Here is a 26183-nt window from a genome sequence, read left to right on the forward strand (position 1 = left end):
TTACCCACCACAGTAAGTGAAAAGACTAAAGGGAAACTTTGGTGGCTAATTCGTCTCAGAGCCGCAGGGTCAGGAAAAAGTCCTCTCTCCTACCTATGTCAGCCATCATGTTTTCCTTGAGAACTTAAAGTTGACCCAGTTAAAGCTGATTTTTGTGCTTAAATTCTAAAGTTTCCTCTATTAAGGGATTCTTCTTCCCCTTAACTCAGTGGTCAGGAAGATTTTTCTGTAAAGGACCAGAGAGTTAATATTTTAGGCTTTGAGGGCCACACGGTAGTCTCTTTCACAAGTAACTATTAAAATTAGCCATTATAGCACAAAAGCAGCCATAGACAACACTTACAACAAGCATGGTCATCTTCCAATAAAATTTCATAAGTTTTATATAACTGTCATATGTCACAGTATTTTGAAAGCCATTCAGAGCTTGCAGACCATACAAAACTCGGCCGCGGGCCAGAGCTGGCCTGTGAGCCAGTTTACCACCTTTGCCTTCACTGCTTGGCTATTATCGTGATCCTGTTAGCGGGTTTCTGTCTTTCTGACCCAATGCTTAATAGAATTTTCAGTGGGAAAACCTTTTTTTAATTTTCTTGCTTTCAGCATCCATTCCTTCTCCCACTTTCTAGTAGCAAAGCCCCTCCTTTTCATCTGGGATATGCTCCTCCCCAACATCAAGTGTTTCTACTTGGATGTCAACCAAGAGGCTCCATCTGTCCTACCAGCGGTGAGTACACAGCCCAGGGTGGCCCACCAGACTGCACAGTGAGTGGGCCAGCTGTGGGCAGGCACTCCTGGCAGAGCCAATTTGCCAAGCAGTGGCTCGAGCACTGATCTGCATGCCAGGGAGAGCAGGCGGAGCTCTTTCTCTGGGATAGGGGGCACTGAGGACTAGATGTGTCTGGGGCTAGTGAGGACCATCCCCAGGGAAAACAATCCGACTGAAAAGGAAGCCCACACAAGAATGGGCAAAGCCAAGAGATGACCAGAGTCCTGAGGCAGTCATTTCAACCCCATACTCATCCCCTGCCTTCAGACCTCCTGGTGACCCAAGCTAATACTTTCCCTCTTTTGATTAAGTAATCTTGAGTTGGGTTTCTGACACACCAAAGAATTCTGACTAATAAATTATGTCATGTCAGATTATATTCGAAAGTTGGCAGGGTTGTGATTCATGCATAAAACAATGACAGTGTCTATGTTCCACCATATTCTAAAGTCATTTACAGATATGTCTCTCTCCCGTTAGACTCTAAGCTCCTGGAGGACACAGTTCATTTATGAGCCATTTTTATGCCTACGAGTGATTCATCCAGTACCTTGCACTTGGCAGGTATTCTATAAATATTTTACAAATATGAATTACTTATCTTTAAGGGAGGAAAAGACTGTGAGGAGAGGGGTGAACAAACAAGGAGGAGCAAATACATGTACCTACCCGTGACTATCCACCAGAATGTTACCCAGAGATTTCAGAGAAAACTTACACTCCCAAAGAAGTGACACATCTAATACCCACCACCTGATCAACAGCACATAAATCACATACACCAGGCTCAGCCACAGAGATTGATTCTCCCTTTGAACACCCAGAGGAAATAGAACACAATATTTTGTTCAACACCAGAACAAATCACAGTGGACCAGTTCAGCTGGCCAGAGCTTCAGCATTGGGAATATTAGCTATATGTATTCTGCCCAAGTAGTCCTGCTCCATGACAGCAAAGACAAATCACTTCAGGAGTGAGGGTGAGGATTTGCTTATCTCCAGGATCCCATTTGGTATGGACATGCTAGAAATGTAGGAAAGCTACCATGTGTACAACCAAGGCAATGTACCAAACAAACTACGACCAGGACACACTCACCCAATTGAAGAAAAATGACTGAAAAACTTTCAAGAGGCTACTACCTAGTTGGAAAAACAGTACCTAAATGATACCCGAAAACAGTTGGCCTTCCCCCAAACACCATGATTATTATGCTTCCTCTCACTTAAAAATTTGTAAGTGCAGGTATGCCTAGCTTTTTTTTTTTTTTTATGAGGCAAGGTCTTGCTCTGTAGTCCATGCTGGAGTGCAGTGACAGGATCATACATAGCTCACTGAAGCCTCAGACTCCTGGGCTCAAGCACTCCTCCTGCCTCAGCTTCCAGAGAAGCTGGGACCACAGGTATGTGCTACCATGTCCAGATAATTTTTCTTTTTTGTAAAGACAGGGGCTCACCATGTTGTTCAGGCTGGTCTCAAACTCCTGGGCTCATGCAATCCTCCTGCCTTGGCCTCTCAAAGTGATGGGATTACAGGTGTGAGCCACCATACCTGGCCCCTAACTTTGTATTAGTGATATATTCCTAAAAAGAAATGTTTAAATCAAATTGATATAATTTGCTCACCTTTTTGAAGATTCTGTAATAACTTATTTTGATGAATCCTTTGGTGAATGCTTTGAATAAACAAAGAATTGCCCCTAGAACAACTTGTGTTATAAGTTATTTTTGTACATTAGAGCAGGGCACACCTGGAAATCACTTTCAACCTAATAATTTAAAACCCTAAGTGTCACCTCTGCATGCCAACCTTCCTGCAACAAGCAGCAGGAAAGGATGGTGTCCCTTGATACCTGCATGACTGTTGTGGGAGGTGATTACCAAAGTCACACGTACGACTCTGGACTCGTGTGGGAGGTGACCGAGCCCACAGCCAACTCCACAGTAAGCTAAGAGGAGCCAAACTGGCCCAGCAGCACAACACTGTGGGAGTCGTGGACTAAGGCAGCTGCTTTTCTGCTTGAGTGACCCAGCCTCCCAACTAGAGTAGCCTTGGTTCCTGCCCTACCAAGGTTTGTTGATTCAGCTATTCAAAGGATTCTCTGAACTTTCCCAAGATCCTTCTAATGAATTTTAAGAAGCTTCAACCAAGTCAGGCTGATTTCTGTTGCTGGTAATCAAAAAACTCTACTAAGCCAGGTGCAGTGGCTCACGCCAGTAATCCTAGCACTCTGGGAGGCCGAGATGGAAGGATCGTTTGAGCTCAGGAGCTCGAGACCAGCCTGAGCAAGAGCAAGACCCCGTCTCTATTAAAAATAGAAAAATTAGCCAGGCATTGTGGTGCCTGTAGTCCCAGCTACTTGGGAGCCTGAGGCAGAAGGATCACTTGAGCCCAGGAGTGCAAGTGCTAACATTTACTAAGTGCCTACTGTGTGTCAAGCACTATTCTAAGTGCTTTGTATTCATTATCTAAATTAATCCTCCCAACCCTTTAGGTAGGTTGTTTTCTCCATTTTCCTGAGGTTTGGAGAAGTTAAATAACTCACCCAAGGCAACAGAGTAAGTGGCACCCTAAGCATTTGAACCTTAAACTGTTATCACTGTGACAGAGTGAACAAAATGGACCACGATGTTTTGTAGCTCCTCTCAACAAGAGATGGAGCCTTCACTCTACTTTTTGAATCTTGGTACGACCACATGACTTGCTTTAGCGTACAGGACATTAACAAACCTGACATAAGCAGAGGCGTAAAAGGTGCTTGAGTGTTGGGGTTTACCTTCTCTTGCTACTGGAAGCCCCAAGACCACCATGGGAAGAAGCCAGGGCATTAGTCTCACAGAGGATGGACAATCACAGGGGAAAAGAGGCCCTGCCACACCACAGGAAAAAAATTGTATAAAGTAATAACTGTTATTTTAAACTACTAAGTTTTGGGGTGGTTTGTTATACAGCAAAAGGTAATTGAAATAATTACTAAGCTATCTCCAGCAAATAAATATCAATAAGAATAAATAAAAATTTAAGGCCAAGAAAAAGCTTCTTTACTCTTCTGTTTTGCCTCAAGGATAGGATGAAAAGAAATAGAGTTTAAATTTCATCTGCAAAGAATATATTTAGACCAGAGGTAGAACTGGCAACGAGGAAGACTGAAGATAGGGAGCCCTGCTCTCTCTCATTTTCATCCCAGTTTGGGTTTCCAGGATGATCCACTCACTGTGCTGCCTGCTCAGGAATCAGGTTGTGCCAGAGTTCCCAGTCCACAGCCCAGGCCTTGCCGCGACTCCTTCCAGGGCTTCTGGAGAAGACTGTCAAACAGTTGAGCAGACGGGCCAGCCCATACAGGCACTGCTCACTGGGGCAGAAAGTCCTTCTAGTGACTTCCCCTTCTTAGCCGTGCAAGTAGTGAACCAAAGACATCTGTTCACAGACCCATCTGGCTCACAAAGCAGCTCTTCATGCCAAACAACTGGTGAAGCCAGAAAGAGCCCTGAGAAGAGGGGGCAGTACTAGGTGGAAGGGAAGAGGAACTGGTCATTCCAGGAACCTCCCTCTCTTTGGAACGGGAATCAAGTTAGAGCTCTTCATTGAAAAACACAGGGCATGGTCCATAGTAGGCACGTGGCAGAGAAAAACACAGGACTCAAATCACAGCGTTAAAAGAGCAGGAGACATGGGTCCCTGGCTCAGTTTCACTGTTCACTCCCTGTGCGCTCTGCCGCAAGTTAATCACATATTCATCCATGTACAAATCTTTAAAGATGTACTATTCTCTGCTATTGTGTTAAGGACTGAGGATATAAAGAAGAATTAGACATATTCCCAGATCTGAAGAAACTCACAGGTTAGTGAAAGAGAGCGACATAAAAACTTCCTACTTTACAGATGCAGAAACCAAAACACAACTCTCATCTCTCTGGGCTCAGTTTCCTTCCAAATTACATAAAGGAATAGGGAAGGCAATTAGCATTTGCTAGGGCCTTCTATGTGCAAAACACTTTGGCAGTTGCTTTCCCTAGTAATTTTGTTAACCTTCACAGGAACCTCTGAGTAGGCATGAGGACTCCATCCCAGATGATGGGGTGCCTTTACTCCACCAGATCCTTCTACAACACTGACCTCATGGGTCCCTCTGAGGGCCAAATTAGATTGCATATGTCCATCACAGCCTAGAACACAGCCCCAGGCTTAAGAAATGTTCAGTCCTCCTCTCTTTTCTGCTACTCCTATTTGCTAGAAACTAATATGCTAAAGTATTCAAATGTGGAACTCAAGGGTCTTAAAAAGCCACAGATTTGAGGGCCATAAACTTCTGGAAAATCATTCCCCCCTCAAACCATACCACCATCTCTTACTGATAGTTTCTTGTCAGTGGCAAGAGGACAAGATGGCAGCCAGTGCGATTAGAAAGCAGGTGGCCTTCTATAGTTAGCATTTTGAGTGTACAGTGTTTCGTGCATTTTGAAAAATGTATACATCTGCAAACTGACCACAATCAAGATTTAATATTTCTATTACTCAAGAAAATTCCGCTCACATCCCTTTAAAGTTAATCTACTCCCATTCCCAGACCCGTGGTAGCCACTCATCTTTTTTTTTTTTTTTTTTTTTTGAGACACAGTCTCCCTCTGTCGCCTGGGCCAGAGTGCCGTGGCGTCAGCCTAGCTCACAGTAACCTCAAATTCCTGGGCTCAAGCGATCCTCCTGCCTCAGCCTCCCTAGTAGCTGCGACTACAGGCACGTGCCACCACCCAGCTAATTTTTTCTATTTTTAGTAGAAATGGGGTCTTACTTTTGCTCAGGCTTGTCTCGAACTCCTGATCACAAGTGATCCTCCCGTCTCGGCCTCCCAGAGTGCTAGGATTATAAGTGGGAGCCACCATACCTGGCCATCACGCATCTACTTTTACTGTAGATTGTCTGTTCTAAAATTTCATTTAAAGGGAAATTTACAGTATGTTCTATATGTTTTGTATAGAGCTTCTTTCACTCAGTATGTTTTGAGATTCATCCAAGTTATATGTGTCAATAATTTGTTCACTTTTATTGCTGAGTGGTAGTCTATTGTTTGAACATATCAAAGTTTGGTTACCCACTCATCTGGTGATATTTTTATTGTTTCTAGTTTTGGCTTATTATAAAGCTGCTGTGAACCTTTTTTTTTTTTTTTTTTTTTTTTTTGAGACAGAGTCTCCCTCTGTCACCCTGGGTAGAGTACAGTGGTGTCATCATAGCTCACAGCAACCTCAAATTCCTGGGCTCAAGTGATCTTCCTGCCTTGGCCTCCCAAGTCACTGGGATTACAGGCGTAAGCCACTGCATCTGGCTTCATTAAATTTTTAAAAATATTTGGTGAGCATTTTTTCAGATATTTGTCCTGCCCCCTCCTTTCCTGGGATTCCAGTTACTTTTAGGTTAGATTGAAGTATAGTGTCCTACATGTCTACAAAATTGGCCCAGAGATCTCATACTTTCCTTTCCCTTTCCCAGAGAGTCCATGAAAGTTAGACTACTTGGATCTTGTCCCACAGGTCTCTGAGGTTCTGTTCTTTTATCTCTTTCTATTCTTTTCCTCTTGTGCTTCAGTTTTGTTTTTCTGCCAATTTTCTTTTATTGAAAGAAAAAAAATCTTAGGGCTCAATGGAGTCTCTTAGAAGCTGGGACCTTAAAAGATATAGGGAAAAACATATCATTTTGTTGATAGCATAACTGAAGTCCATAAGGACTCCACAGAGCTGGGACTGGAATTCCAAGATGGTTTTGTCTGTACAGTGAATCAGAGAATGAATACAAAATTCTCTTTGTTTTTTTCCTTGTGATTAGATTATTTATTTGCTTCTTATTTCAAAACATTAACAGTATACTTCAGTGTTGATAGCTTCTATTACAACATCTTCAAGTTAACTGATTTTTTTCTTGTGCAGGGACTAACCTTCACAAGCAAATAAAATTTTCACTTAAGATACTGAATTTTTTATCCACAGAAATTCCATGGTTCTTTATTTCTTCCATTTCTCTGCCTTTATACTACTCTTTTCCTTTAAATCCTTGAGCATATTTATAATATCTGTTTTAAAGTCATTTTCTGCTTATTCTATCTTCTCTTTCATTTCTGGATCTCTTCCTAGTGACCTGTTTTTCTTCCTGTATGGGTCACATTTTCCTGCCTATTTGCATATCTGGCAATTTTTTTATTAGATGCTGGACACTGTGAGTATGAGTGTCTGGATTATGTTGTCTTCCTTTGACTATTGAACTTTATTTTGGCATGCTGTTAAGTAACACATGGATCAGCTTGATCCTTCAGAGCCTTGTTTTTAGGTTTTATTTATTACATGGGTTTTGAAAACTTTTCTCTAGAGCTAGTTTAGGCCTGCTACTAAGGTGACCCTTCTGAGTCTCTATTGAGTTTCCCAGGTATTCAATTATGGCTCTCCATTCTGAATAGTTGGAACTTGAACTTCTCCCAGCACGGTGTAAACTCTTGGAATTGTTCAGCTTATAGCTCCTTGGTAGTTCTCTGCCCAGCCTGATGGTGCCCGGTTGTTCAGAGTCTGATAACTGCCGTTTCATATATTTTCTCTAGTTTTATAGTTGATTATGGTGAGAGGGCAAGATTGTCACCAGTAACTCCTATAAATACTTTTCCTTTCTAAACCTTAGTTCTCTTTCAATTTCTCCTGCTCTTGTCAGAATAATCTCTTGTCCTCAGCAATGCAGTTTTACGGCCCAAGTTGAAGTTAATAGATGCACAAAGCTGAGCCATATGCACAAGCTGTAAGCTAGCCATGCAAGTTCTAACATAAAAGTCTGCCTCAGATAGAAACCATTCAATATTTTGAGAAATTTTCCCTGGAATGGGAGGGAACATTTGTACAACATTCTTCCTCTTCATGCTTCACGTTTTATTTCTTTTCTTTCCCCAGAAGCACATTAGGGAGGAGCTGCCATTACTCTTCCTCTTTCCAGAAAGCCCACCTGCTAAGTCACTCTATTTCCAATGCAGTGTTTCTTAAAGTGTGGCTACGGAACACAGTGCCAAAACCAGTGCTTACTTAAAAACCAGTGCCTGACACATGCTACAACATGGATGATCCCTTGAAGACATTATGCTAAATGAAATAAACCAGTCATAAAAGGACATATCCCGTGGAATTCCATTCATATGAGGTACACAGAGTAATCAAATTCTGAGACAGAAAGCAGAATCGTGGTTTCCAGGGGTTGGGGGAGTGTGAAAGAGTTGTGAAATGGATACAGGGTTTCGGTTCTGCAAGATGCAAAAAGCTCTGAAGATGGATGGTGGTGGTGGCTGCTCAACAATATGAATGTACTTATTACCACTGAACTTTATGCTTAAATAAACTTTATTGGGGTATAATTTACATACCATAAAATGCAGCCACATTAGTGGACAGTCTGACTTTCAATAAATGTATATACCCATGTATCCAACACTATTATCAAGATACAACATTTCCATCACCCCAAAAGTTTCCCTCATGCCCCTTTGCAGTTAATCTCTCCTTAGACTCTCAGACAACCACTGATCTGCTTTCTGTCACTATGGATTTGTTGTTGCTTTATGATTCTACATAAATAGAAACAGTATGGACTGTTTTCTGCCTTGCTTCTTTTACTCAGGATAAGTTTAAGATTCATCAAACTTATGTGTATCAGTAGCCTACTTATTTTTATTGTTGAAAGTATTCTATCAAATGGATATACTACAATTTATCTCTTTGCTTGCTGAAGGACATTTCAGTTGTTTCTACTACAAACACAGCTGCTTTAAATATCTGTGTATAAGTCTGTATCAATATATGTTTCCATTTATCTTAGATAAATATCTAAGAGTAATATGATCGTATGGTAGGTGTATGTGTACCTTTATCAGATCTAAGAAACCAGAGTTTCTTTTATAGTTAAACGCATCTGCAGCTGGTTAGTCATAGCTTTGGGTCTATGCACAACCTAGTCCAGTGGACAGATACTGACACCAGGGCAACTAAGTTCTGGCTGAGGCTCTTAGCCTGGACTTGCTGGGTGACTATGTCTGTTACAGCCCCAGGTAACAAGTGTACCAAGACCAAAAGGAGGGTGGGACTTGCTGCCCATCAGCAAGTCCATCAAATTAAACAAAGACTTGTAATAAGAATTTAAAACATTATTAAACAGCTTCTACATGAAAACAAAACACAAAAAAAGAAGAAGCAACAGTCTTTGGATTTGAGCTAAAACTTAAAGCATTAACAACTAGCAAGTAATTTCTTACCTCTGTGCATAATCTTGTGCTTCTCCCTCAGATATGTCAGGCCTTTTATTACCTGCAGGGAAGGGAAAGTAAAAAGATAGGAAATGAGAATAGTGGTGTTCAGAAAAATAATCTATTTTTAAATGAGCTAGAAAATATTTCATGTAACATCGCAAATTTGCCTTCTTCCTTTATTTTTTATTCTTTCATTTCATTTTTTAACCTGCCTTACCAAGCAACCATCTTTTTACATGGTATATAGAATATCATTTTTAAGTAACACAATTTTAAACAACTTTTAAAAAAACACTATCCTTTACTGGGCGTGGTGGGTCACACCTGCAATCCTAGCACTCTGGGAGGCAGAGGCAGGAGGATTGCTTGAGCTCAAGAGTTTAAGACCAGCCTGAGCAAGAGCGAGACCCCCATCTCTACTAAAAATAGAAAAATTGGCTGGACGTCATAGTGCGCGCCTGTAGTCCCAGCTACTCTACTCGGGAGATTGAGACAGGAGGATCACTTGAGCCCAAGAGTTTGAGGTTGCAGCGAGCTGTGATGACGCCACTGCACTCTATCCAGGGCAACAGAGCGAGACTTTGTCTCCAAAAAAAAAAAAAAAAAAAAAACACCCCACTTTCTTTGAATTCATGTTTTTCTAAATCTCCATCTGAAAAAGCCTTCCGATACCACAAATGGGAATTTTCTTGGCTACTTTGTCCTAAGACACATATGTTAATATAAAGAGAATCCCTTTTCTCATTCTAATGAGAGAGAGAGAAAATACCGTATCTAGACTCCAGATAGGGAAGATTCTAGTGAGCAAACACTACTTTTTAAATACAGTTTCAAGGCATTGACTTCCTGCCTTCTTCCTTTGTCCATTTCCTACCAATCATTAACTTATCAATGAAGAACTTGGAAAAAAAACTTTATAATATACTCACAGCAATGCTAACTTTTCCTAAAATTTGTTCAGGAATTCTTCCAGCTTTCTTCAGGACTTGATCCAAGGAACCCCCATCCTAAGAACAAGAATACCAGACCATTTAGTGACAATGATTCTAACCATTCTTTCATGTGTTAAACTTCAGGAGCAAAGTGAATCTCACACAGAGCAAATCCTCCCAGAAGGTTAAGGGTAAGCACCCACTGGTTTGTTGCAGACATCAAATAGCATATGAATGCAAAAAATCGTGGGAGGTGTCAAATAACAAGTAACTCAAATCCTGTGAATATCATCAAACAAATTACTAATTCAGTGGTCACAAAAAAAGATTGATTTGTACTAAACTGACAATATAGTGTAGTGGTTTGGACTGCAGGCTCTTGGAACAAACTTTCTAAATTCAAATCCCACTTACTGTCTAGGGGACCTTGACCAAGTTACTCAATTTGTAATATAAGTATGATAATAATCATAAGGCTACTATAAAAATCATAAGGCTATTATAAAAATCATAGGGCTATTATAAGCATTAAACAAACTAACAAATAAAGCACTTAGAACACTGTATGGTGCATAGTAATAAATGCTAACTATTGTATCACTATCATAAGTCACAACTTGCATTTGCTATTATCCTAACAAATCACAATTAACAAAATCCAAAGAAAAATGTCACAGAAAGCAATAGCAACTCATTCCACAAAATCCTACAAAGTGCCATGGACTGTGTTTGCTTCTATGGGGGACAGATATATGAAAAAGACCTAGTGCCTGCCCTTAATAAATTTATTAATAAGGGGAAATATATTAGTACAACTCTCAAAATATAACAAAACCATAAATGTATAAGAAAAGTGATAGACATGCAGAAGAAGGGAGAAGTAATTCTGATTTTACTGAGAAGTTGGCATTTAAGCTAAATCTTACTCAAAGAATGAGTATGATATTTCTGTACCTGGAAAAGAGGAGGAGCAAGGGGAGAAAAGAACAGAGCTATTTCAAAAGATCAAAAGCAGGAAGCATTAAATTGCTGAGTACTCCAGGGATGATGCTGTTCATTTAATTATGAGTATATAAAGAGACTCAGTGATGGATCAGGCTGGAAATGGCCAGCTATGGCCAGAACCCCACCCAGGAACCAGGAAGTGACTTTATGGAGGCAGAAGTAAAAGCTGGGTGGGTTTTTTTTTTTTTTTTTTTTTTTGAGACAGAGTCTCATTCTGTTGCCCGGGCTAGAGTGCCGTGGCGTCAGCCTCACTCACAGCAACCTCAAACTCCTGGGCTCAAGTGATCCTACTGCCTCAGCCTCCCAAGTAGCTGGGACTACAGGCATGCGTCACCATGCCCGGCTAATTTTTTCTATATATATTTTTAGTTGTCCAGATAATTTCTTTCTATTTTTAGTAGAGACGGGGTCTCGCTCTTGCTCAGCCTGGTCTCGAACTCCTGAGCTCAAATGATCCGCCCGCCTTGGCCTCCCAGAGTGCTAGGATTACAGGCGTGAGCCACCACGCCCGGCCAAAAGTTGGGTGTTTTAAGATGAGAACCACCACAGCAGCTACAGGAGAAAGACAAGTTTCAGGAGGCAGACAGATGGGTGAGGAGATGATCAGAGGACGTGACATGAAAGGGGCCCTGGGCAGAGGCAGTGGAAAGATAGCATGGGAGGATACAAGTATGGCCTGAAGCCAGACTCTGTAGGACTCACATGCCAAGGGCTTCCCATTTGTGGATTCTATATTTTAACTCGAGATCTTAAAGAAATGCTTCATTCAGGGAACCCTGACATATCAAGGCAGAAATAGGTTCATGCCCCTATGGCTTTAGGTGTAGCCATTATCACCTACAACTTGAAATTTCCCTCAGAAACCAGGTATGTTAGCTCATTCCTGTAATCCCAGTGCTTTGGGAGGCCAAGGCGGGAGGATAGCTTGAGGCCAGGAGTTTGAGACCAGCCTGGGCAACATACAGTGAGACCCTGTATCTACAAAATACAAAAAAAAAAAAAAAAAAATTAGCCTGGCATAGTGATATACGCCTATAATCCCAGCTACTTGGGAGACTAAGATGGGAGGATATCTTGAGCCTAGGAGTTTGAAGCTACAGTGAGCTATGATCATGCCACTGCATTCCAGCCTGGGTGACAGAGCGAGACTCTGTCGCTAAAAAAAAAAATAATAAAACAAAATTACCCTCAGAGGTAGAGATAATTCCTGAAAACTCAAACTGATTTTCTAAAACATCCTGTCGACACCAACCAGTTACCATAGAGGAGTCTATCATTGTCAAATGACTCTGTATAAGGCACAGGGATACGTAAGGATGAGAGAGAAAAAAAAAACATAAGATACAGATAGAACACACTCTCTGCTTGGGGAGACAGAACATATTCATAACAAACAAGGCACCTAAATTCTCCTCTGAATTTAGGCCAGGAACAAATAGCTGAATGAAGGCAACAGACCATGCTACAGGTGCTCAGAGGAGGAAGTGATTCCTAGATAAAGCGGCTAAGGGAAAGGCTCAAAACAGGAGTGACAGGGCAGTGGAGGCTTGGAGGTGGGCAAAACCTGGATGAGCAGAAAGAAGTTAGTTCTCGCAGACAGCCTGCCTCCAAATCCGTCCTAGCCTCTATGATGTAGCCATCAAATGTGAAGTCATGGAACGATTACATGATAAGCAAAAGAAGAAAAGAACATAATCCCATTTTTATAAAAACAAAAAAAGGTATATACACACACAAAATCAAAAATGTTAACCTTCTGTATAGGCAGTCAGATGATCAGGGATTTTGATTGTATGACAGTTTCTTCTTTGTGCTTTTCTATTGTTTATAAATTTTCTACAATGAATGAATGTTTTACCTTTTCATTTACTGAATTCATTTATGAAAGTAGAGAGTTGAATCTATAAATCAATTAACAGTACTGAGCACCTATTGTTTGCAAAGACACTGTTACGTAGATACAAAACTGCTTTCTTTATAGAAGAGGTAAGAAAATAAATAAGATTTATTCAAGAATACGGATCTCCCAAGAAATATTACCTGAAACAATGCTAAGAACAGATTATACAATAACTTAAAAGGACAGTTTGGACTAATCAATTTCTGTTATAGTCAACCCTGGATCATTGTTGCTAATGGAAAAGAAAAATGGTACAAGTATGGATTCCCAAATGCAGGGCAGTTTCACTCAGCACATGAACATCCCCGATTATGTGTGACTTCTGATGATAATAAACCCCCTAGTACGACTACGCAATGGTGGGTGAGTCAATCAAGGAGCACAGTGGAGGATCCCTGAAATTCAACCTAAAATTTCAAATGTGCCATAGTAACCTCCACACAGGTAGAGGAGCATAGAATCATGAGTCGAAAACCAAACAGAACTCCCCTAGAAGCATACTTATTTTCCAAGAACCCTTACCCAGGCTGTGACCCAGGCTGAGGCTCCAGCAATCAAATCAATCCTATGATCCAGGCTACTTTTACAATGCCACAGGCCCCTTGTGGCCAAATCAGGACACCCAGGTAACCACACCCAAGCCAGCAGGCTCCTCTCCATTTCCTTTACCAATGGGAAGAGGGATTCTAGGAGAAAGTTCCCAGACTATTTCTATTTTGCCTCCAGTTGAATATTGTTTTAGCTCCTTTGTTTGAATAGCTCTGCCTAATCATCAGGGAGGACTACATACTTAAAACAAGATAACAAAGCCACTCTGTCAAAATCAGATTCAAATGAGGTAGAAAAGCTAACCCTATGGTTCTCAAGTTCCTTCCTCCATTTCAGCAATGGACAGCACTACCTCTCAACTGACCCAAACAGCAGCCTCGGACAGAGGGCAGCCCAGCTAACCGATTCAGTTCATGCTCTCCCTGGGAGTTGGGTGAGGTAAATATTTCTATTAAAAAAAAAAAAAACAAGAAATGTTGGCGCTCTTCCCTTTAACCTCCACTGAGCTATAAGCAGATTTACAGTGTGAACAATAGAATTATGAAACATAAGGGGCATGAGCCAGTCAGGATTAACAGGGTTGCCTGCAACTAACCCTACAACCTTCTAATTCTGCTTCACTGTTGCCAAGAAGTTGCCTTCACTGACAAAAGCTGCAGTAATTGTGCTTATTTTTAGAAGTCAATTATTAACTAAGTCAATGGTGCTTTTGTGAAGGTTTTCTATAGAAGAGACAAATGCTTTATGAAAATAGCAGCTCAAAAGCTTTTATTCCTGCATGAGAACCATCAACTCTGAGTCCCCAGTTCTCTGGTTGCTCAGCTACCACCTGAACAGGAATCTACTTCCGCAAGGACAAAAGCATTCCTGTTCTCATCAGGGAGCATCCATTTCCTCCTTGGGTCTCAAAATTCAGACTGAGCAGTGCATACACAGCTTATTTTTAGGAAAGGTCAGTCCCTGACTGAGTGCTTTAGAATATGGGGCTCAATGAATGCCAATGACATGAGTTTACTTTAAAACACATCCCAAAAAAGTGATTTGAGCAATGGATAGAATATGGACAATATATCGTAAAGCAAATATAGCAAAATGTTAGTTGTAGAATCTAGGTGGTGGGTTTATGGGCGTACACTTTAAATTATAATTTTCAACTTTCTGTACGCTTAAAAATTTTCATAACACAGTGTTGGGGAAAATGATAATGACGCAGAATACCATGCAAAGACTATGACACAGCAAGGACCAAAGAACCTCAGAAGTTGGGATGTGGCTGTGGAGCAGAGCTCTCTACATGACACCACCTTTGAAATGCTTAAGCTGAGGCAAAGCAGAAAGTCCAAGAGAAGCAGCAGCCAGCAGTTAGAGGTTTCCAGTCAGGGGCAGCCAGGGCAGGGGCTCTCCTGCAAGAGGACCTCAGGAAACAAGGAAGGGGTGACAGTGTCCAGGGCTGGACCAGAAAGCTACTCTGGCACTCATGGCTACTTGGACTTCAGGTACAACTGCTTCCTACACACAGTCCTGTCCAGACCCTCTGGCAGCTCTGAGGGTCACCCTCTGGGAATATGTACACTTATTGTGGACTCCAAGGCCTACCTCTCTCCCACTGAGCGCCATCCTGGCCACCCAAATTCAGCCATTTAACACAATACCATCTAATAGGTGTCAGACACTGTACTTGGCCCTCAAAAGAGTTTTCCTTCCCAGCCTCTGACTGCCAGTTTTCCAGGCTCAGGCTCCCCAGGGTAATTCCAGAAATGTCTTCTGCTTTGGGGACTTGTTTGGGAGCATCACACTACTCCCAGAGAGCCAAATCCCTTGGGGGACAGCAAGGGACACAAAGGATGTGATCAATGCCCACATCCTAAAATACAGGGTGAATAAAGAAGGATTCCAGAATGACATTCCTCAGCATCTCAAAAGAGGCCGAATGTGAGACAAATAAAAAGACTGTCCTATTCACATGGCAGGAGGACATTCAGGCTGACAAAAGAGGTTCCGACAGGGTCTGAATAAATGCATAGGCCACTGCCTATCAACGTTTGGGGCCCGATCCTAACCTCTAAAGTAAGCACTCTGGAGTTCAACCATGGTCACCCCACAAATGGCCTCCCAGTTCCCCAGTTAAAGAGAGAATTCTGGGTAGTACAGAACTTAGAGGTAACTCAGGAAAGAATTTCTGATGGTTCAGAAGAGAGGAGGCATGAGATGACATGTGCCTGGTGCTCAGCAGCTCTCATTTCCGCACTGACACCGCTTGCTTGAGAAGTTACTAGAACACAGCCATCCAGCCTCGAACAGCTCTCGGGGACTCCAAGGTCTCCAAACCCGCAGCAGCTCACATGGCATCTTGTGCATAATAATCACTAAAAATATGTGTGAAGCTGAACCCATGTTGATTAACTAATGTAAACCCTGACTGGCTACAGGTGCCAAAAACCATAGAAGCATAGGATATGACCACAGCAAAGGGCCCCTGGGAGGGGGGTCAATCAATCTATCTCACATGATAGGGCTGATGTGATTAATAATTTCAATAATGTGAAAAGGACTTGGCAAGAGGAGGAAGGTCTGAAAGCTAACTGCTATTATGCCTAGTCACGCTGTCACCCATCTTCTGTTACTTCAGTAAGATCTAAAAGGAAAAAAGGGTCCTTTGGCCTTTGCTGTCACTGGTTTATTACTGCCCCCATGTTCTTCCCCTTCTAGTTTTCCAGGACCTCCATTGCCATTTATACATCTGCATCCAAAACTCTTGGGCTAGAGCTGAAAATCAATCATCACCAATAAAAAGAAAACAAGAAACCCACGGGATAAGAAACAGCTCCCTGAGGGAAGCCAAGACCCAAGTGGAAAATAATCAGCACCCAGGCCAGGGGCTGGGACCAAGCCAGAACTGTTCACGCACATCCCACCAAGACTGCTTCACTCCCTTTGAGGCAAGAGGGAATGAGAGCTTTCTCAATAACCTTTAGACATGCAGAAGAAGTTTTTAAGATTTAGGTTCCACACGGCACCCACAAATGTCAGCAGATGCCTGTAACAGTATATGCAGCACTTCTTGATCATTAAAATGAAGAGACACTTGAAATAATGGGGGCACCAGCAAGAGAGAAATCTCCTGGGAGGGCTCTCTTGAAGTTCATTAAGACCAGGCACCAGGGCTCTCATTCTGGAAGTCAGGGCAGATCTAGAGTCAGGAAGAAGATGGAGGAGGAGCTGAGGGACACCATGCTGGACTGAAAGCCAACAAGTATGCAGATTCATGTCAGCCCAGTGAGAGCAAAGCAAAAGCTAACGTTTGCAGAACAAGTCCTCTATACCAAACAGTGTGTTAGAAGACTTACATCTATTATTTTTAATTAATCTTTATCACAAGGCAGGTATAATAATGGCCATTTTACAGATGAGGAAATTGAGTATCAAAAAGGAAGAAATCTGCCCCAAGGTCACCATGAGAAGGGGACAATCAGTAAATAAACAATTATTGAGCACCTGCTACATGCCAGCACTATTCTGGGCTTTGGAGACACAGTAGCAAACAAGACAAAGTCCCTACTTGGATTTTTTTGGAGAAAGGAGATGTGAATATACATCTGTCAGATTCCAAAACCCCTATGCCATGCTGCCTAGTGGGAATAAAAAAAAGAAAAAAAGCAACCATAAAGCCAGCCTCTTTGTTTTCAAGGATGGAAACAGAGCCCCAATTCCCTAATCACTATCCTGTGGATTCAACAAAGTATAGGCACTGGGGGTCAGATTGCCTTGGTTTAAATTCTACCAATACCACTAACTAGCCACATGACCTAGATTAGAGTAAGTTATTCAATTTCTCTATGCCTCAGTTTCCTCATTTGTGAAATGGGAATAATGTACCTACCCAAAAAGGTGGTTGTAAAAATGTAATAAAATATTGATTTGCTTAGGATAGTGCTTGATATAATATACACCCAATAAATATTAGTTTGTTATTAGTATTAACATTATTATTGTTAGTCACTGGAAAGAGAAGGAAGAGAAGGAAAGGACTCAAAGCATACAATGGGAAAAAGACTAGCAGCTCCCATGTATATCATTAGCCCATAAATGCCTTCTGCCCTCTCCTGTACAAGAGGGCATTACTTCTCTTCATACCCAAAGAAGCCTTTCAGGCTGCCCTTCATGTAGATTTTAAACTCTCTAGAAGAAGAACTGCCTCACTCATCTTCATAACCCCAGAACCTTGTACCTAGCACAAAGCACTATATAACAATAAATCGATTTAGAGTATATTAACCAGATTTTACCCACATCAAAATCTTAGGGTCATATGAAGCTTCTCAGCTGAAAAATATATATGTATTTTACATACATATATATATATATATATATATATCTCCTAAGGTCATCTGGATAGGAAAAAACTAAGCGATGTGCTCTAAGTACACCCACCAGGGATTCTTCCACCTCTCTTTAGAGAGAGGCAGGGACCTAGGAAGGAGGCCTGTCACCTTGTGAATATCCCAAGTTCTACAGTCAGGCTTCCCAGATGCCCAAGACGGTGATGTGGATCCAGGGAGCAGCAGAAAGGCAGCTGGTCTCCACCCAGACCAAAGATTAGGCCAGAGCCACCCAACTCCCAGGCCATTGCTCCAGAGGCCAACAGGTCACCACATACCATATGCTCCATGCAGATACTGATCTCGCCATCGCTGTAGAATGCACCGTAGAAGCCCACGATGTATGGAGAGTTGCACTCATGCAGAACCTGCAGCTCCCTTATGATCTGGTTCCGGATTGCGGGTTTGATCTCCAGGTGAATTAGCTGGGGAAAGAAAGGTGGGAGGGGAAGAAGGGTTTTATGGAAGGAAGAAAAGGAGGCAGGGAAGATAGATGGAATCTTTTTTTTTTTTTTCTTGTAGAAACAGGGTCTCATTATGTTGTGCAGGCTGATCTCGAACCCCTGGTCTCAACAGATCTCCCGCCTCGGCCTCCCAAAGTGCTAGGATTACAGGTGTGAGCCACAGTGCCCGGTCTAGTAGATAGAATCTTTCTTAAATGTTTAAGCTCTTGAAGGTAGGGAGCACTAGGCAAGTTTTCACAAACAAGTTTCTGGTGCTCACTTCGGCAGTACATATCCTAAAATTGGAATGATACAGAGATTAGCATGGCCCCTGTGCAAGGATGACACACAAATTCGTGAAGCGTTCCATATTTTTAAATAAAATTACAATATAGCAAACTGGAAAAACAAACAAACAAACAAACAAGTTTCTGCTCAACCAAAGTAGTGAGTGTCAGTGTACAAAGGCAAGTGTTAGCAATGGAGAGCTGCAACCAGGAAAAGGGCCAGCTGTGCTTCAGCTCAAGACCAGGGAACAGGGGGTTCACCCCTCCGAAGAGCAAAGCTAAATGGAGGCCTTAATGCAAAATGACCTTTGGAGCTGAGATACAAGGGGAAAGTTGATCTCGAAGCCTTGGTTCATACTCAAGGGTTGTGGGGACAGAAGGGTATGAGGAACTAAGGTATGCTGGCCTAAATTGCCCAAGAGATTCCTCCTTGAGCTCAGGAGCCTGATGTGGTTGAGATTTAGCCAAAGTCTCAGGTGCTACCCTATGTCCCTCTAACATTTTCCCTTGTTCAGCTGGGGAGACAAAGGAAAGCCACATTAAATAGTTACCTAATAAGGTTGAGCTTCTAAAAAATGCCACCAACGAGTGTCGGAGGACATGGGAGCAGTGGTTATCAGTGTGGGCTGCAGCAGCTAGTAAAAGCTTGACAAGGGGTGAGCCTTGAAGATGGGCACTGTTGGAAAATATAGAGCAGCACAAGCAAAAATACGGTGACAAGAGTGAACACAATGGGCAGAAAAACATGGAAGACTCCAATCTCTCTGGAGCAGGAGGCTGTGTTCAGAAAGAGGACCACGGGTACACAGGAAAGAGAAGTCCAACTCAAAGAATGCATGCCATGGTAGGGAGTCCAGATGTTATAATGCAGGAAGAGGAAGAGGAGCCACTGGCAGGGCCAGAACACAGGGAACCAACTTGAAATCGGTGTTCTGGGCATTGCTGGGGCAGGGTCAATGAAAACAGCTTCTCTTGCACTTGATAAATGACAAATAGACACCCTGGCATTCCTTCCACAGCACACAGGAAGTTAACGAGGGGTCACTTGCTGTTATGTTCTAGACTGGGGATAGGGATTAATACACTAACACAGTCATTAGTGTGTTTATCCATTATCTGACAGATAACATGAGTTCAAAATTTAAACAGCAAAAAAAGGTACTGGTGAAGTGAGCCTTCCTTCTACTCTCATGCCCAGGCCTTCCAGTTGCCAGAGAGATAACCTAGTTACCTGTTTATCAAGGCAGACTCACCTTTCTGGCCATGACCAGACCGGAAGGCTTGTGGGAGACCTTGAACACCACACCGCCATTGCCGGCCCCCAGCTCACTGATCTTCTCGAAGTCGTCATCCTTCAGTTCTCCCACCTTCTGCTTCTGGGTAAGAAACGCCTCAAGGCGCTTCCGCTGCTGTTCATCAAGCTCCAGCTCCTCCAGCTTCTTCTGCAAGGCCTCCAGGTTAGTCCTGTCCCGAAGAGGGAACACAAATCAGTACCATCACCAGAGAAGTCAACCCAGAGAATCACTCCCGTCGTGGCGAGCTCCAGCTCTGGGGCCAGACGGAGAACCTATGGAGGAGGCTAGAAGCGAGGGGCCCAGCCACGGTGGCTCTGCCCTGCTCTTCACTCCAGCCATCTCACACGATTTACCACTTGGCAGGCTTTGGTTTCCTCATTTGTATTATAAAAAGAGGGAATCAGATCTCTCAATATGCTGCAGGTCTACAAGAGGAACCAAAGAATCTACTAAAATCCAGAATGAGTCACCTTAATTTGCTTTAAAATCCCAGTTTAAAAAGTCCCACTAATGTTGGTTTTATTAAGTTTATACCATATGCAAAATAAAATTCCCTAAATCTACTAAACTGAAACCATACCAGCTGGCAACTGAATCACAACAGTAGAAATTCTCATTTCTAAAGTCATCAGGTCTAGGAACCAGGTTAATCAAAAAATCAGACCATGGACTCATAAAAATTATATATAGAAAAATTTTATTTTTGCATAATACACATAAATGTGTACTCATTCACCCATTTTTTAACGTAGGGCAAGGCCCTTTTAGTAATGGTCCACTGGTAAGAGTTCCACATCATCTTTCTTACACATTGTCTATGATTTCCCATTCCTGATTCTTTAAAGTGAAGTAAAAATGTAGACTCTTGCAGAGTAATCACAGTATAAAATTTTAGTTTTATGATTTCCCTCAATCTTAATGTTCATCTAATTTGACAGTAATGCATTTCAGTGACTTGGACTTACTGAGTCTTTCCACAGCTTTTAACTATTGTTCATAGGAAAAAAAAAAAAGAAAGAAAGAAAGAAACACTTCATTTGCAGTCATACTTCATCAGTTTATCTGATATTTAAATACATTACTTAACTACAATACCAGCTACAACTGTACAAATGGGTTTGGGAACAAGCTGCCTCTTGGGAAGCACATAATTCAGCCAGTGGGTGCCAAAGCGAGTGGGTATGGCAGAGAGCAGCCTGCTAGCTGTGGGCAGCACTCAGCATGCTTTACAGAGAGAACCAGTGGACTTCATAGGGAGAACTGAAGAGTGTTCATCACTCCTGTGAGTTAGCTAAGAGGAGGGTGGTAAAGGGAGCTTCCACTGTGTCTCACTGGATTTCATTCCCTAGTCAAACAGATGGCACAGGTGAGAAGACAAGCCTTCATTACACATCAGCATGTCAGTGCCCCTCCCTACATACACACCCCAGCTCTGAGCTTGAAGGGTAGAAAGAAGCATGATCCTCCACTCTTCCTTCACCCCTTCTATCCCAAACCTCCGGAAGGCAGGAGATGGAGACCTAATTCCCTCCCTGCCCCACCCCATATGGGGAGGCCCAATACTGCCTTACAAATAACACAGCACATGGGGCCAAAGAGGATGTGAGGCTGAGGTTACTGATTCTCCTCACTGGTAACTCGCACGCTCGTGCTATGGACTGAACTGTGTCTTCCCAAATTCATATGTTGAAGTTCTAAACTCCACTATGACTGTATTTTGAGATAAGGCTTGTCAGAGGTAATTAAGGTTCAATGAGATCATAAAGGTGGGGTTGTAAGAAGAGGAAGATCTCCCGCCCTCCACAACCTGTGCACACATCAAGCAAAGGCTGTGTAAGCAGGCAGTGAGAAAGCAGCCATGTGCAAGACAGGAAGAAGGCCCTCACCAGAAGCCAACCATGCTGGCACCCCGATCTCAGACTTGCAGCCTCCAGAACTGTGAGAAAATTAATTACCATGGTTTAAACTACCCAGTCTATGGTATTTTGTTATAGTGGCCCAAGCAGACTGAGGCAACGGGTCAATATTCTCATCCTGCTAAAAGGTGCAGCTAAGTCTCACAAGCTAAGCCCCCGGTCCCTCAGGTGTGGGGACCCGGAGCATGTGTGGCTGGAAGTACACAGTGCATGCCCTCTGGCGTCACTTCTCCCAGGTCTCTCCACAAAGGAGCCCAGTGATGACCACATTTAGAAATATGTCAAATGCAGACAGACCTCACAACTAAAACTTGGATGAGGTTACAGCTGCCCGGAGCACTCCACAGGCTGGCTGGAAACACAGGCTCGAAAAGCTGCTATAAAAAAAGTACACAGAGTGTGCCTCAGAGGGGGTGAGGGAAGGAGGGCTGGATGGAAGGGAAATCGCCCTCCTCGCAACACTGTGTACTCTTCTCAGTGCTTTACCTTTATTAAGACATTTAATCTACAACCCCACAGTTAGAGGAGCTGAGCAAACTCAAGTACAAACAGGTGAAGTTGTCCAAGGTCACGCAGCCAGTAAGTAGCACAGCCAGAATTCAAATCCAGGCAGAGAGAATAAACCTCTAACTGAACCATGATGCTGTATTATCTATTCATAAAGTTCAATCTCTTCAAGGGAGGCAACTTACAAACATGGGTAAGATGCTAGTATGAGGCATTTAACACACCAGGGCTCAATCAGACATGAAGATGGCATACCCTACGTGAAGAGCCCTTTGCCCCAGGTACAAACCTGTCTCCCCTGCACTCCTTTCTGATGATGGATCTATGGGGGCAGATTAACAGTGCCTTGTGATTAATAGGGAGCCACTGGAAATTCAATCCATTTGGCAAGAAAAAGAAATGCTGACTCTGCTCACTTGCCTGACTCTCTTTGAAATAAGGAGTTCTTGTACCTTCAGGAAGAAAAACTAAGTCTGGTCTTCATGCCACCTTTCTCCTTCCTCTACCACCTCCTAAGTTCTACTGTTTAACCACCTGCCCCACCAGCTAAGGAATTGGCTCCTGATCTGTGCGTTCAGAATGTGGAGCCGGGCAGAGGAACAACAAACACTGTAAGCCGTGGTGGCAAGACTTTCCCAATGGCAGGTGTGTAAGGGCGGGACCTGGGGGTGGAACAGCGTTGGCAAGTTAACAAGTCACTAGTATTCAGGAGTCCTGGATTCTTATCCCCAATTGGTCATCAACTATTGTGTGACCAGGGACAAGTCACTTAACCTTGCCACATCTCAAATTTCTCTTCTGTAAAATGGGAGTAACAACTTTCTGCTTACTTCACAAGCGGAGGGTCAAAATAGAAAACTAATGGCAAGAAGCACTGACATTTCTGACATATTTCTACACTAATGTAGAGGAATGGGAGGGGAAGTTGGGGGAAGAGGAGGAGCAGCCAAGGCAGCAACAGCAGGATCCAGAAATTACTGCCTTTAATTAGTCTTAAAATGTGCTAAAAGTTTTTTTAAAATCTTTTTCAGAGAATGAAAGATGAAACATTTTATCTGAAGGCGAAAGGCAGACCCTGGCACCAAAATGGTTTTCAGTACTTACTAAAGAGATACCAATCAATAATGCAACATTATTCAGTAAGGCTTCCTCTCACAAAGGAGGTGATGTTCAACAAAGCTCATTTCTGCTCTCCCACAGTAAAATGCTTCAAGCAAAGGGAATTAGAGGAGACCCTCACCCCTCAACGACATCACAAATCTCCAAAACTCAAGAGGGCAAGAATCTACCTCCTTGACAATCTTTGGTTTTAACTAAAATCAGCAAAACTGAGACTGGGGATTATTAAAAAAAACAAAACAAAACAAAACAACCTGGATCCGATGGTAGTGGGTTATCGAACTTATTAATATCAGTGTCGCCACTAAAGTTGGTCTATAACCCATGACTGCTAAATCTGAGTGGCCAAAAAGAAAAAACAAAACAAAACAAAACAAAAAAACCCTGGAGCTCCAGCACAATCTCTGACACAGCCCTCTCTCCAGGGACCAGCTGTGATCAGCTCTGACCCCCACCACATTCACCACAACATCAAGAAAACAGCACACTGTAACCTAAATTCTGCATCACGGCTGTCTAACAGTAAATACAAGTTCATTGAGATACAAGAAGATTATAAGTTTGAAATGGGAAAGCAGAGAAAAACAAGGGTTGTCATTTGCTTTCTGAAAACACCAGGGAGGCACAATGAAATGGGTGGGAAAGGATGGTCCTATGGGCAAGAACATTGCCTTCCCTCTCAACTCACCCATCTGCTGAGCCTAATTACACTGCCACAACTGGAACCTTTCATTTGTGGCTCAGTGGTTTAAATCAAGAAGCAGCATAAAATGTAGCCCAGGGAGGGACCTTGAAGCCCACCTGATCCAACCCCCATCTACAGTTGAGGAAACTGAGTCCCAAAGAGAGCAAGATCACACAGTTCATTGGCGGCAGGTCTCCCAATTCCTAGAACAGATCTCCTTTCAAGGCCCTGCACTGCCCCATCCAACCCTGATGGTCACTGAACTTAGAGGATGGCCTACGGGATGACTGAAGGGAGTAGGAGGGTGATGTCCAGACAAAGGAATGGGGTCTTCAAACTACAAGACACCAAACAGAAATGGCCCACAATTGCATGCCAAATGCCAGCCAGCTGTCACCAACCTGAGCTCGTCATCCATCCTCGATGGCAGGCCTTGCCTCTGGCCAGGAGGGTACACTGAGGGGCAAGCAGAGGATGACGACCAATCACCATGCTGGAAGGAGAAGAAGGGTTCCCACGCAGGTGTTTGTCCTCACCACAGAGCCCAGGGAGTACCCCCTGCCCTGTGGCATTTGGCAAGTAAGAATACCATGGGGGCAGGAAACAAGTCAGGAAGCAGGGAAGGAAGAGGGAAGGAGAAGCAGAGAGCTCCAAGCTAAGAGGGACCTGCACCCAGAGAAGGGTGGTGCCACCCCTTGATCCACACCCTCTACCACTCTCCATCTGTGAGATCTTGGGCAAGTTACCTTCCTTTCTGGTCTTCAGTTTCCACACCCATAAGAAAAGTATACGGGGAGGAAGAGAGGCGGGAGGGGAAAGTTCTCTGAAGTCCAAGTCTGTCAACGTGACAGTACACTGAGGAGGTGCAGAATAAGGCTGAGGATGTGTTCAAGTTGAGGGCTGAGGAGCTTCAGGGGGGGAGTGGGAGAACAAAGAGAAGAACTGGCATCAGGGGTCAAACCATGGATGGCTGGGGGTTGGGAGATGGGGGTACAAAGAGTAGTAAGAGAGGAAAGGAGAATGGGCCTGAAGGAGGAACGAAGAGGGTACCAAGGCACAGCTTATCAACTTCCGGATACCACCTGACGCAAGCCCATCTGTCAGGGAGCGCAGATGCATTGACTTGGGCCAGCGCCAGACAGCATGGTGGGGAAAGGGTTCTATACCCTTCCACACATCGATCCCACAAGAGGGGCTGTTCAACTAACTAGGCAACAAAATTCTAGGATTATGTATACCCACTCTGTGAAAGGAGCCAGGCACAAAAGAGTATATACTATGTCATTCCATCTATATAAAATTCAAAAAACTAATCTATGCAATTATAAATTAGGAAAGTGATCACCCTTCGGGGGGTAGTAACTAAAACAGGGCATATGATGGTTAATTTTATGTGTCAACTTGGCTGGGTCATGATGCCCAGATATTTGGTCATTGTTCTGGATATTTCTGTGAAAGTTTTTTTTTTTTTTTTTTGAGAGGGGTGATAACATTAACATTTAAATTGGTGGACTTTGATTAAAGTGGATTACCTGCCACAATGTGGGTGGGCCTTGTCCAAGCAGTTGAAGGCCATAATAGAACGAAGACTGACCTCCCAGAAAGAGGAATTCTAGCAGTAGACTGCCTCTCCTGCACCTAAGAGTTGAACTGCATGCAACTCTTCCTGGGCCTCCAGCCTGCTAGCCCGCCCTGCAGATTTTAGACTTATCAGGCCTCCACAATCACATGAGCCAATTCCCTAAAATAAACATCAATCTTTCTCTTTCTGTACACACACACGCCCCTACTGGTTCTGTTCCTCTGGAGAACCCTGATGAATATAGGGCCTGAGGGGATTTCCTGGGTGCTAACAATGCCCAGTTCTTGATCTGAGCGCTGGTTACATGGTGTGTTCAGTTTTGGAAAATTCATCAAGCTATGCATTTATGCTACATAAATGAACCTGAACCTGGGAATTAGGCTGTCTAGGTCTGAATCCCTGTTTGGCCATTTAATAGCCATGTCACCTTGGCCAGGTTACTTAAAAGCCTTAAGCCTCGAGTTTTTCATCAATAAAACAGGGCTAACAGTGGTAATCACACCATGGGGTTGTTAGACTAAAGGAGCTCATCCACATTTAGCAAAATA

The 26183-nt window shown here is 43.0% G+C and overlaps 1 protein-coding gene and 1 non-coding gene across 3 annotated transcripts in view; one reads left to right on the forward strand and one right to left on the reverse strand.

Annotated features, from left to right (window-relative positions):
• Positions 1-26183, reverse strand: part of MAP2K1 (mitogen-activated protein kinase kinase 1) — a 78117-nt gene that overhangs the window by 20484 nt on the left and 31450 nt on the right. The window contains exons 2-5 of one of the 2 annotated variants that reach the window (XM_069482564.1): positions 19785-19995; positions 18080-18226; positions 9966-10043; positions 9043-9094 (exon numbers count right to left, since the gene is read on the reverse strand). In XM_069482564.1, coding sequence (XP_069338665.1) covers positions 9043-9094; positions 9966-10043; positions 18080-18226; positions 19785-19995 — 488 coding nt within the window. The remainder of the gene's footprint in view (positions 1-9042; positions 9095-9965; positions 10044-18079; positions 18227-19784; positions 19996-26183) is intronic. The other variant, XM_069482574.1, reaches the window with a different exon arrangement.
• LOC138381023 (U6 spliceosomal RNA) lies at positions 18517-18620 on the forward strand. The gene has a single exon (XR_011232978.1). It is a non-coding gene; the product is annotated as a U6 spliceosomal RNA (small nuclear RNA).

This window comes from Eulemur rufifrons, chromosome 2, assembly GCF_041146395.1.
Source record: "Eulemur rufifrons isolate Redbay chromosome 2, OSU_ERuf_1, whole genome shotgun sequence".
NCBI classification, from domain to species: Eukaryota; Metazoa; Chordata; class Mammalia; order Primates; family Lemuridae; genus Eulemur; species Eulemur rufifrons.